Below are 13852 nucleotides of genomic sequence, written 5' to 3' on the forward strand. Positions count from 1 at the left end.
TTCCAGCATCTGGCTTATCCAATCCCATCAGGATTTTATATGTTTTCTATGAGATTCCCCTCATTCTTCTAAATTCCAGCAAATACAAGCCCAGTCGATCCACTCTTTCCTCATATGTCAGTCCTGCCATCCCGGGAATCAGTCTAGTGAAACTTCGTTGGACTCCTTCAGTAGCAAGAATATCCTTCCTCAGACTAGGAGATGAAAACTGCATACAGCACGCAAGGTGTGGCCTCACCAAGGCCCTATATAACTGCAGCAGACATCCTTATTCTGATACTCAAATCCTCTCGCCATGAAGGCCAGCATGCCATTAGCTTTCCTCAATGCCTGTGTTAAGTTACTTTGCCTGAGTTCCTTACACACTTGATGCAATTGCAACACACCAACTTCTGTGAACAAGCATAACTTATTGAGCAAAGCACAGAGAGCTTAGAGCAAGTTAACTCCTTAATATCTGCATGCCAACCTTCAGTGACTGTTCCACCATGACACCCAGGTCTCATTGCACCTCATCTCTCCTAAACTGCCACCAGATAATAATCTGCCTTCCTGTATTTGTGACCAAAGTGAATAACCTCACACTTATCTGCATTACATTGCATCTGCAAAGTATTTGCCCCCTCAGCCAGTCTGTCCAAGTCACCATGCAACCTCTTAGCATCCTCTTCACAGCATACGCTGTCACCTAGCTAGGTGTCAGTGAAGATATGGCATTCAATTCCTTCTTCCAAATCATTAATGTATATTGTGAACAGCTGAGGTCCTAGCACTGAACCCTGAGGCACCCTATTCATTACTTACCTGCCACTCTGAAAAGGACCTTTGTATTCCAACTCTCTGCTCCTGTCTGTTAACCAGTTCTCTATCTATTACCTTTGATACCATGAGCTTTAATTTTGCCTACTAATCTTGTGTGGAACCTTGTGCAAAGCCTTTTGCAAGTCCAGATTCACAACATCAACTGATTCACCAACTGTCTACTCTACTGGTAACATCTTCAAAACACTCCAGAAGATTTGTCAAGCATGATTTCCCTTTAGCGAATCCATGCCTACTTGGACCAATTCTGTCACCGCTTTCCAAATGCTGTTATTACATCCTTAATGATTATTCCAGCATTTTCCCCACCTTCGATGTCAGGCTAACAGGCCTATAATTGTCAATTCTCCCCCTCCTTTTTTGTTGAAAGAGGAGTGAAGTTACATTAACTACTCTCCAGTCCATTGAAACTCTTCAAGAGTCTACAGAATGCTGGAATTGTTCACCAATGCATCCGCTATATCTAGGGCAACTTCCCCAAGTACTCTGGGACATAGAGCATCAGGCCCTGGGGTCTTATCGGGTTTTAATCTCCTCAATTTCCCCAATGCCATTTCCTGATTAATACAGATTTCCTTCAGTTCTTCCTTCATGCTTGATCCTCTGACCCCTAGCATTTCCTGAAGATTGTTTGTGTCCTCCTTAGAGAAGACAAAACCAAAGTATTTGTTCAACTGGTCTGCCATTTGTTGTCCATTATGGATTCACCTAATTTTAACTGCTTGGGACCTACATTTATCTTCACCAGTCTTTATCTCTTCATATCTCTATTGAAGTTTTTGCATTCAGTTTTTAAGTTTTCCACAAGCTTACTTTGATTTTCTATTTTTTCTTTCTGAATTAAACCCTTTGATCTCCTCTGCTGAATTTTAAATTTCTCCTCAGGTTTGCTGCTTTTTCTGGCCAATTTATATGCCTCCTTTTTTACTTTAACAGTGTTCCTGATTTCCCTCATTAGCCATGGTTGGGCCACCTTCCCTGTTTCACTCCTATGCCAGACAGGGATGTACAATTGTTGAAATTCATTCATGTGTTGTTAAACGTCTGCCATTGCCTATCCACTGTCATTTCCACCTTAAATTAGCAGCCCTTTATTCCAAGACTATGCCTTCTGGTTCTAGGCTCCCCTACAAGGGGAAACATTCTCTCAACATTAACCCTGTCAAATTCTTAAGAATCCTTAGTGTTTTAATACACTTTAATAATAACATACTTTCATAACACCAAATAATTGAAAGCACTCAACACAAAATGAAAAATGTCCAATATTTCAAGAGTTGAGCCACTTCCAAAAGTGAAGAATCTGCTGTCAACATTGAAATAAAGAAGCAGGAACATAAAGGAGGCCAGAGAGAAAAAAAGCACTGAATGAATGTTGGACCATAGGACTGAATTGATATGCCCTATATGAAAGAAGAGATACAAATGAACACAACTTGTAAATCTACGCATTAAGGAATCTGAAATAAATAAAAGGAAATCAGGACTGAGAAAACAGAGCAGGATGAATTTGGTAGAGTTTTGGACCAGTTACAATTCATACAGAGTAAAACTTTGAAGTCTTAAACAAAAATGAACACACAAAGGTTTCTAAAACTGTGACGTCAGTTGGAGGCAATAATATGCAACACAGCAGAGATGGAAATGATCATTTGGTTGAGGCCCAAAACCTCAGCTCGGGGCCAAATAGGAACGTAGCAGCATGAGTAGGCCTTTTATGTCAGAGTGTGTTCAGCTAATCAATTCAATAACAGCTGATTTGTGACTAAATCCATATAGAACACTAACATGCATCATCAGACCCTGCCAGCTTACAGAGTATGAGAGATGGACAGAGATAGAGGCTATTGTACAGTGATTTAGGTAGCAACTGAAAGTGTCGCTAATATTTAGTTCTGGAAACTACTACCAATGCAGATATAAACCTGCAACTGGATTGTATAATTATGTTGCAGGTGTCAAGAGTGATGGCAAGTGAGACACAGAGAGAGAGAGAGAGAGAGACAGACAGACAGACAGACAGAGAGAGACAGAGAGAGAGAGAGAGAGATGCAATTAAATACATTGCAAGTTGACCTTGTACCTACAAATGTTAATAAGAGAAAATAAAACAAGAATAAAGATGTTAAAGCACCATCACCACATAAAACACAACTACAATTATTTTTTTTTGCATAGTCACCAACTCAACCTATACCGAATGCTATTGTTATGAAGGTGTAGGTGTATACTGTACCTTTGAGAGACAAAGGAAGCTGGTAAGGACTGAAAGCATAGGGGGTGCTGAACAATTTCCAAGTGCAACATTTGGTTGACACAAGTAGCTGGTTCTGTGTGGCCATGGTACAGAAACAAATTCTAATTCAGACAACCAGAGACCAAAGTCCAAATGAATTTGAATTTAGTGTTTTGGTGACATCAAATCAATGAAATGACCCGACGTTTTGGGGTATAAAACCAGACATTTTGAACAGTTAGAGGGTAAACTAATAGAACACATACAAGTACATACTGCAAGCCAAATAACTCTCTGAACGGTCCCTGTCCAGAAGCTGTGCAGAAAACCGAAGAACAGACAACCCAGGAAAACAGAGGAAAATACAGAGGGAAAAAAATCTACAAAGGAGAATTGACAAAGCTGACTGTTTTGAAACTTTTTTTTTGTGTAGATCTTAATCATGGTTTTCTATTGGACCAATATTGTAGAATGGGCGGTAAAAGATAGGTTTAAGAGAAAGGAGTTGTAAATAGTTGCTTAATGTTCCCTTCTGGGCTGAATAAATTCGTTAATTTTTACTTCAAATAGTGATCTCTGGAATAGCTCTTTACTTCTCGAAATTTAATAGGTTAGGGCACGAGATCAGCTTCTTTGTGTATCGGGTTTAAGTTAGCAGAGGGGCTTATCCAGTGTCATAGCTCTATACTAAAGCAAATCACAACCTTTAAATTTAAAAAGTGCAATCATGTAAACCAACAGCAGAAAACTAGCAGACAAACAAGCAAATTATGAATTACTTTCTCCTAACAAATATCAGTGTGTGGTTCAATCATCGCAAGTTAATTGTGAAATAGGAACAGAGTTCACTCAGTTCAAATACATTGACCCTTGTTTGAGCAAAATTGTGCAAAGAAGATCAGCTTTATGCCAACTTTAATACTGTTCCACAGCTAGTACAACAGATTAAAATATCCAATTTACAGCCTTGACACAGCAACCTTGTATTGATACACCAAGTTAACATTTCAGTTAATAAGGAAGGATAGACTGTTTCTTTTATGATTTGTTAGTGATATTTCAATAGGTTGCAAATAAGTAATTAATCATAGTCCACAAAGGACCATAGATAGCTCTCACCACTAGAGAGAGAGACAGTTGAACAGATATAGCTTGGGCAGAATTTATCCTTAAGTGTGGGGCAAGATGAAGTGGCATGCTACCTTGAACTACCTCAGCAGGTATGAGGGTTGAACATGCATACTGGCATTCACTCTCACCATCTAGTCAACTGAGCTCATAACCCATACACATATTCATGAAAAATTCCATGTTTTGTATCATCAAAGTACAAAGGTCATGCTAATCTTCCCAAAGTTGTTCCAATTTTACTATATGTGCAGCCAAAAACACAGTCAGCAGTAACAAAGGAATAAAAACCTGACATGTTATGTAAAAATGATCCTTCACTATTAAAGGTGGTGGCTAGTTTTGCTTTGACAAATAGTATGACCAGACGCATGGAGATATCCTATTCTAAAAGTGAAACATATTCCTGATTAAGAACCAGAATCCCAAACTTTTCTCTCTGCCAATGTGATCATTTCTAATGATGTCAAAATGGAAATAATGCAAATGCAGCTCTGAACACAGCTGGAATTCCTTCAAGTAGAAGCACTCATACTATCTTTAGTATCAGACATTCCTAAATAAGTCACAATCAGACATGATTTCTAGGGATGGCAGAATAGACTTTATTCAAACTGTGCTTGTCTCAACTCAAAGTCAGTAATATAGTCAAATAAGTTGCTAGTTGCTGTCAAAATGCTGTTACTTTTAATAAAACCTCAATGATTAATATTAATAAAAATTTTCATTAGGAAACCCTCAAATCAAGTGTTTAAATCACTGCTTACAGTGAACATAGATTAATTTACAGTCACCCTACAACTGAAAGCTGAACAGCAGGAAGTTACATTTTATTTCTTATTAAAAAAAACTTAGCATGACTAAAACCATTCACAAATGTGCCAATATTACTTTATTGTTGTGTGTGAAGATAACGGTCTTGAACATCTTCACACGACTAATTGCTTGACAAAACGTGAAGTCAAATCTTGCCTTTTTTTGGCTAAGTATGAATTGTGTTGAGTTCAGTGGAATGATTTTCGCTACAAAAGCTCAAACAAAAAAAGTGAGAAAACTAATTCAACCTCATAGCATGAATTGTTTCATCAAACTCGATATGACTCATACTCAGCCTCAAGTCGCGAAGCATACACAGGTGCCTCGACAATCTCTAATTGGGATGTGGCTGGGACTTTGGTCCAGCCCCACTCCAACATTGGGAGTTGCAGCTGAGGATAGTTAACTTACCTCTGGCAAAATCCGCCTTGGCATGTCTGGCCCACTCAGACTCTAACAACTCCTCGCTCAGTTGACCCAACCTCCAGGGCCAACATGTTCCACTATGGAGCAGGCTCCTACCACCCCATCTGCAGAGCAGAGGAACTCTGTGCAATTTTGCATGGAGAATAGGAAGCAAAAAATGTACTGATGTTGTGTTGATGACAGCTAGCAGATATGTACATAGATTGGTGATCCATATATCTGATGCAAATAATTTGTCTACCACATTAGCACATCCAATGGTTAATTAAGAAAACACATTAAAGTTTCTTTTACAACCAATGACATACAAATTGATTTAGTATTTCATAAATCCTTATATCTCACCATTCATGTGACTGTCCTGGTCTATGTTGTGGCTTTAGATACTTCATAACATCCTGCAGAATCACTACCTGGCTATTAATGAGGTGCAGTGGTAGAGGATTGTGACAATCACCTTGTGGAAGCAAGGGTAGCAATACAGGTACACGGCACTGACTCACCCAAATGCCTTAGGCCTGCCCCATCCCTCAGCTTTGCCTACCGTAGAGCTAACTGCATATCTCAGAGTTTGTCAGTAGTGACAGAGGGATGCAACCAAAACAGTCAATGCTGCAGAACATCTGGGACAGGCACCCGCACCATATGTTGGGGGGCAATTTTTTCTCTTGTGCACGTCCAGTGAATGGATGTAGATGCAACTCCTTCCTCACAAGTCAACTCTCTCACACTGCCCACCAACAGTCCCTTTACAACCATTGTACTCAACATTGCACACTGTCTACATGCTTCACAGTTGGCTACTTGTGGTCCTCTCAAGTAGCTTTCAGCTTCAGTGTTCATACGCTGCTGAGACACTCATCATTAGTTCCTTTCGAGGTGCCCATTCTGTTAATCCCATGGGTTTTTTACTACCCCTGGTCATCACCCGAGCCTTTACTGGTGACTGTCTAGCTGTCATTTTCTCCCCAATTACAATACATTTCTAACATAACAGAAATGAATGAGAACAAATTCTTTATGTAAGCTGATGATCCAGCTTTACTTTCAGGTCTCGATCACCGCTTTATGCCATGCTCCAACATTAAATGCAAATTAACATAGAACCTTTCTCACTTGGGCAATAGAAAGACCAAAGGCATTGAATTTACACTCTTATCAATATCATCCCAAGTTCAAATTTCTTATTTCTCTCTTTTGTCAATATGTCCTGCCCACTTCAGAATTCAGCTTTAAACCCAACATGTTCTTCCAAAAGTAATGAACAAGTCCATGGGATGCATTAATATTTAAGAGATACACAGAAGTTCAAAAATAGCGATGTAACATTAATGAAAGGGTGTCAGCTTTCCTCTTAATATTCTGTCATTTAATAATTAAAATTAATGAATTGCAGTATAAAACATTTGATTTGCAAACAACTCTGGTTTTCAGATGGACAGATGTGAGCGTATGGCAGCAGCAAAGACAGCTAACACAAATGGGTGTTTAAAGAGATCTTGTGGGACAGTGGGCAGAATCTCCGCCTTTTAGAATCAAATCCAGGTTCCACGGCCTCTCTAGCATATATGGAAGCAAAATATTGCTGATCCTGGAAATCTGAAACAACAAAAAAAAATGCTGCAGAAACTCTCAGATCTGGCAGCATCAATTAAAACAGAAACAGAGTTAATATTTCAAAATAAGAGTCACATCAAACTCAAAATATTAATGCGGCCAGACCTGTTGCATTTCTCCAGTACTTTCTCTTTAATGATCCATTTCAGGACTTGATGGCCATAGAAGAGATGCATTTAAACAAATTCAAACATTTAGCCAAACAAATTCAATATCAATCTGCAAATCCTTCCAACAGTTCAATACAGAATATTGGATTATCCTCCACTTTGAGTATCAGGTACAATTAAGGTCAACATAGTACTTAAGCACATGCTGACTTAAGAGAAGGACAGCTACTGTAACAGAGTCAGGAGGCTTATTCTCCCCCACCACAGCTTTTCCATTCATTCACTTTTCTGTCCCAGAGCCTTTTCCATCAATCACATTACAGCTGATCTTTAAAAAGAACTCCATACACCTGCCTCTGTTCCACATCCCTATACCTTAAAATAATCTACTAATCTCTAGAAAATTTGAATTGTCACGTTCATGGTCTTTTTTTCTGTTTCCTCAAAAATGTCCATTATTTTCCCTGAATTGACTTTTTCCCAGCATCAACATTTTGACCTTAATCTCTTGTATGCCTGATCTCAGGTCTGTTAAGCTGTCCTTTTCTCAAGTCAGGATGTGCTTAAGTACTGTGTTGGCCTTAATTGTACTTGATACTCAAAGTGGTGGCTGACTTAGTATTCCATATAAAGCTTTTGGAAGGATTTGCAGAATGATATTGAATTTGTTTGGCCATGTTTTAATGCATCTCTTCCATGGTCAAATCATGGGATGGATAAAAAATAGAAAATACTGGAGAAACTCAACAGGCCTGGCATTTGTGGAGACAGAAGCTGCATTAATATTTCGAGTTCAATGCAACTCTTCCTTTGAAATATTAACTCTGTTTCAGTCTTCACAGATGCTATCAGATGTGCTGCGTTTCTTCAACATTTTCCGTATTGCTTCAGATTTCCAGGATCTGCAATATTTGCTTCTATGTAAGTCCTAGAATTGCCTCTGGAACCCAGAGCTTGATTCTAAAAGGCAGAGATTCTATGACTATCACTGTAAAATGAATCCAACTAAATTGCTTGACACAATCATAAACACATAACTCACAATAATAACAAACGGCAATCCCAGGAAAACTGAATGCAGTAAATATGTTATAGTTAACTGTTTCACATAGCAGTTGGTAAATCTGCAGAAGGAGTGACTATCATAAGGAAATTGTGTGCTGAATAATTTCTTTCATAAAAGAAAGCATTCACAAATTGCCATATGGCCCAAGTCAAGCCAGTAGTTTTTGTTCCAGTCTTACTCAGGTTCCCCTTATCAAATCTTTTTCTGGCACACAGATGACTGCATTAATGCCATGACCTATTCTGAAGGGCGACACCTTCAAGAAGGACCTGATGAATGTATTGCAAGATCTTAAAAAAATATGTGGATGCAACGGATGCATTGGTGGTAATCTTTCAAACATTTCCAGATACTGAAAAGCCTCCTGAACACTAAGAATGTGCAAAGGCAATACATGCTCAAGAAAGGAGGAAGACAGAATGCAAAATCTATAGATGAGTTAATCTTTCTATTTGAAAAATGCTAGGATCCAATACTAAAGCAGTACATTCAGAACATTTAGGAAATCTTAATACTATCAAGCAGACTCAATATGTAGTTGTGAAAGAGAATTCATGTTTGATAAATCTATTGCCATTCTTTGAGGATGTGGAATGCAATGTAGAAGAAGAGGAACCTGTGGATGAAGTGTATTTGAATTTTCAAAAAGGAGTTGATAAGGTGCCAGAAAAAAAAGTTACCACACAAGATGCACATGGCACTGGGGATGATAAATTAGCACTGGCTAACAGTCAAGAGAAATGGCTGGCAAACAGAATCTAGTGAAATGGCACAGGGATAAGTACTGACACCTCATATACCTTGGACTAAAGAACAGTATACTGTCACAAGTTTGTAGATGATACAAAAGACAGTCGAAAAGCATCTCATGAAAAGGATTCAGAAAGTATCTAAAGTGATAGCGATGTATTAAATGAGAGGCAAAAATTGACAGATGGAGTAGAAGGTGGAAAGGCATGAACTTGCCACTTTAACAGGGAACACAGAACAGTAGAGTTAAAAATTAAACAGAGACCAAGAATGAATGCAAAGCCAACATCTGGGTAGAAGGAATTATCTTTTGACGAAAGGTTAAATAGGTTGGGCCTATACACATGAGTCCAGATGAATGGAAGTTGATCTCATTAAAACATAAGGTTTGAGTGAGTTTGATAGGGTAGTTGCTAACAGGATGTTTCTCCTAATGGAAAAATCTAGATCTACTGTGCCATTTAAAAATAAGGAGTCTCTCATTTAAGATCGAGATGTGACGAAATTTATTTTTTGAGGATCACTAGCCCTTGAAATTCTTCCGGAAAGCAGTGGAGGCTGGATCATTGAATACATACAAAGCTGAGGTAGATTGATTCCCTTGTTGGTCAAAATTCTAAGGTTTCAGGCAGCATTCAAAAGATCAGCCAAGATCTTAGTGAATGGCAAAGCATATCAGACAGGCTGAATGGCATACTCCTGCTTCTGTTATTTTATGTTGTGTTATCAATTCCTTAAAAAGGCCAAATCAACAACTTGCACTTATTTTGCACCTTTAGCATATTAAAACATTCCAAAGTACTTCACAGGAGTGTTATCAAAAACATTTGATACTGAGTTACATAAACAAGAAAAGTCTATGAGAGATGACGAAACTGTGCAAATACATTGGTTTTACAGTATAGAGAGCATTGAAAAGAAAAAAAAAGAGACAGAGAAGTAGTGAGGTTTACGAAAGCAATTCCTGGACTCAGGGCTTTGGCAAGGCAAAGGTACTCAGTGATGAGACAACATGAATCAGAAACACATGAAAGGTCAAAATCTGAGCAGCAGAAATTTCTCAAAAGGACAGATTACTGTAATCATGAGAAGTAAGGCCAAAAAATGATTTGAATACAAAGACGAGAATTTTAATTCAAGGTGTTATTGAGATCAGAGTCATGTACATCAGCGAGGGGTGATGGGTGAAAGGAAGTTTGTGCAAGTTAGGATATGGGCAACAGAGATTTGGATGAGCTAATATTTACAAAGGATAGAACAGGGGTGGCCAGTCAAAAGAGTAGTAGTGCCAGAAGGCCTTCAGCAACCAATAGGTTGATGCATTATCCACACTTGATTTGGATCAGATGTTTTAGACCGATCACAGTCCAAACTCACTTGATCAAAACCAGTAATACTAACTTTTAAACACTATGAACCAACATAAATTAAGAAAATAATTACAAAGCCTATCCAAAAAGCTGACTACCAATTCAGAAAAAAAAACCGCACTTGTCTTCTTGATTCTTTGCAGCAGGCCAAGTTTCCATTACAGCAATCAACAAATATTGTTGAAACTTTAGCTTGTCAAGAATCTAAGTGAGATTAGCTGTGCTGAAGCAAATCAGATGCCAGCTACCTTGGAAGAGGAAGGCATACAACAAAAAAATGAAGCAGGACACTTATTTAGGATTTATTTATTATTTGCAATGTAAGTGATCTCCTTTACACATTTTATTTCAATAACTGAGGCAAAGGTACGAAGATTTATCTAGTGTTTGTAAAAGTAAAGATTTCGAAGATTACTGAACAAATATTAGCTATGTCACTATCAGCATTCACAAAAATCACACTGCTTTCCCCAAATCCAAGAAGTCCTGTATGCTTTCCTCTTCAGTTTCAAAGTCACAAACTCACTTCCTTACCAACCTGACAAGATAGTCTTGTCCTGACTCTGAAAGAGAATAGTCCCAAATTCACAATCACACAATGACCCATTAAAAACTGACTCAGTGAAACTTCAGTGAAAGCAGAGCATGAGTATTAACTAAAATTGAGGACTCAGCCAAGGAATATGCCTAATATTTTTGTTTTGCAAATTCAAAGCTCAAATTTTAATAGAACTGTGATAAAAGGTCTTTAAATTTTAACCGAGGTATCATTTTCAATGAGAATTGTTTCCCTGTTTTACATTTCTAAACACACACTTCATAGTTACGCCAAATCCAATACTTAAAACAATGTAAGTCGCTGTTCAGTGGTTGAGTTTTTAAAACCACAAAAAGAAATGGAGCGGGGAGGTTGCAGCATTCAACTGACTAAACCTCTCTTTTGGTTAAAAGTAAAATCAAACATAACTTTTAAATGTCATTGCTACATGTTGCAAAAAAAAATTACTGCAAACTATATAGTAAATCAGCTGGCAATTGTAATCTTTCCTCTTTGCCCTACATCACTAAAACTGGATGTTTAAATGGAAACAGCTGTCCAGTGCCAATTTAGTATGTTCAAAATGTTAAACTCTCAATATTGCTACAGTTGCGGGATTCAAGAATACTAAGTCATTACCCTAACAGTTACTCCTCCCCTTTTCAAAAATATGTCAACTTAATAAGTCGAGTATCAGAACTTATTTTTTTTAAATCAGAGAGAGGGCATGAAAGCACTGCCTTTGTTATGTCAAAAAATATATGATCATCAGAAATTCAAAGATTTCAAACGAACATCCAGGTTGGCTGCAGCAAGAGGGGCTACTAGTTCGCCTCTCAGCGTCCCTGTTGGGACCAAGAACCGGGACGATGGACTGACGGGTCGGTTGTCAAAAGTAATAAGTGGAGATAGGGAGGGGTGGGGTAGAGTCTGTCCAAATACCACTTCGAGGGATTCGGGTGCGAACTGTCAGTAAGCATGACCGGCGCTTCATGAGCCTCGATCGTGTGTGCAATATTTCTACTTCCATCCACTTACTTTTTCACATTCGCTTCCCCGTTCGGGATCCTCCTCAGCTTTTTCTTCTTGAGGATTTTCACGGCCCTCCTGCACAGTGTCTCAGAGTCCAGCATCTCCTTGACTTTGCCGTAGGAACCCTCTCCCAGGAGGTCGCCCATTAGGTACTTTCCGATGATTTTGGCCCTTTTCTTCCTCGGCTGGTAGATCACGTCGGTGGAGTCTATCCTGTGGATGAAAGTGTCCACTCCCATGAGGTCGTTGTCACTGATGTAGTCAATGACCTCGTCCATCTCGACATAGTCTCTGAAAGGCGCCAGGATCGACTCGGATTCCTCAGGCTCCTCTGGCTGCTGTTGTCGTTGTTCCGCTCCATGCAGCATCGCCTCTCCTCCCTCCTCCTGCAAGGAGTTCAGTTGTTAGGCAGCCGCCATTTTGTTTACCTGCCCCGAACAACTCCAGAGTTGCCGTTGTGCGTCATCACCCCCAGCCCGCTGGATCCTATTCACTCTTCCAATTGGTCTTCCTCCATGTCCGTCAACGGCGTTACCAGGCGATGCCACAACAGGTCCCGCCTTGAAACGCCATTCCCCGTTTCCATTGGTCCGGCGTCACGTCAATTATTGCCGTTACCTCACAACCAGCGGGAAAGACCCGCCCCACAGCAGAGTGTTCTAAGACTCTATTGGTAGCCGCTGGAGAGGAATGGGAGGTTTCATTGGTTGATATGTGTGTCAATCAAGAGCATCTCAGCAAATCAGAGAATGCCCTTCCAATGGTCTCCTGTCCACCTCACGTCCACTTCAATCTTCTGCATTAGGGAGGGTTGAGTTGGTTTGGTTCTAATCCAGGGGTTTAATATAGTTATGAAAGAGACGGGAAGGGGAAGTTATTTTTAAATGCTACATTCTGATAGACTTTGAACTTCGGGCCCTTGGATTTCTAATATTTTAGCAGGACAGTGAGACAAGAAAATCAAAAATGTTTCTTGCTACTGAAAAGTTTTAAACTCAATTCACAATTTTTTTAAAGAAGGTGACGATTTGCCAATTTTATGTCCTAGAGAGCATGGACTGTGACTACAATCCGATGTAGTAAAGTAACCAATGCTTCTAATCAGAACTGAAATTTTGAATGAATGATTTTTTTTGTCACATGTATCTTGAAGATACAATGAAAAGTGTTTTGTTGCCACAAACGGGCACTGTTTTGAGTTACAGTAAGGATAAAAAGAAATTACTTAAATAACAGCTCATCTTCTGTTCAAATTGGTGTTTCATGCACAGCTCCAAGGCTTCTGCGAGGTCTCTGCAAGGTATCCTGATCCTCAAGGAGTCCCGCTCTGGGAACAGCAACAAAAACACCAATGCCATAGGAGATCCTGCTCTCTGCTGCCACTGCAACCTTTCCTACACTGCCAAGAGTCCAAGCACCAAGCCAAGCCACCACCACGAGTCCCTGCTCCGGACACCACCACCACAGCCACCAATAGTCCTGATCCGTGGTGTCCAGTGCTGCAGCCACTGCCTCACCGGCACCTCTCCAGAAAAAAGGGATGAAGAAAAACAAAAAAACATGAAAAGTACACAGAGAAAATGATGCCTCTGGGCCTGAAGAAGATGGGTTTCAAAGAGCCTAGACACCACTTAGCATGTTGGTGCCACCTTCATCAACTTCATGTTCCTGGAATTTAGCTTAACCAAACTACTTTAACCGGAGATAAATTATTGCCAACTTTGGTAAAATCTTGGGAAACTCACTTCTCTGAAACAGCATATATGTGCTCAAAACCATGTCTCCCAAAACTCTTTTGAACTAAAGAAGAACTTTTCAGCCAATGTTTTGATAAGTGTATTTTTTTATTTATTGAAGGGGATTTTTTCAAAGACCTTTCAACCAGTGGCAAATTAACTGAATTCTTAAGAACTTTTTGTGATTGAGGGGCATGGATAGGAT

General features: G+C 39.3%; 1 protein-coding gene and 1 pseudogene across 2 annotated transcripts in view; both read right to left on the bottom strand.

The window, feature by feature from the left end:
• Positions 1-12347, bottom strand: part of stk11 (serine/threonine kinase 11) — a 140080-nt gene extending 127733 nt beyond the window's left edge. For both annotated transcript variants that reach the window (XM_060846413.1, XM_060846412.1), the window contains exon 1: positions 11918-12347. In XM_060846413.1, the coding sequence (XP_060702396.1) occupies positions 11918-12279 (362 nt within the window). In that variant the 5' untranslated portion in view covers positions 12280-12347. The remainder of the gene's footprint in view (positions 1-11917) is intronic.
• On the bottom strand, positions 4350-4450 carry LOC132829257 (U6 spliceosomal RNA; annotated as a pseudogene).
• Positions 12348-13852: the final 1505 nt, after the last annotated feature.

Source organism: Hemiscyllium ocellatum, chromosome 28, assembly GCF_020745735.1.
Source record: "Hemiscyllium ocellatum isolate sHemOce1 chromosome 28, sHemOce1.pat.X.cur, whole genome shotgun sequence".
Classification (NCBI taxonomy): domain Eukaryota; kingdom Metazoa; phylum Chordata; class Chondrichthyes; order Orectolobiformes; family Hemiscylliidae; genus Hemiscyllium; species Hemiscyllium ocellatum.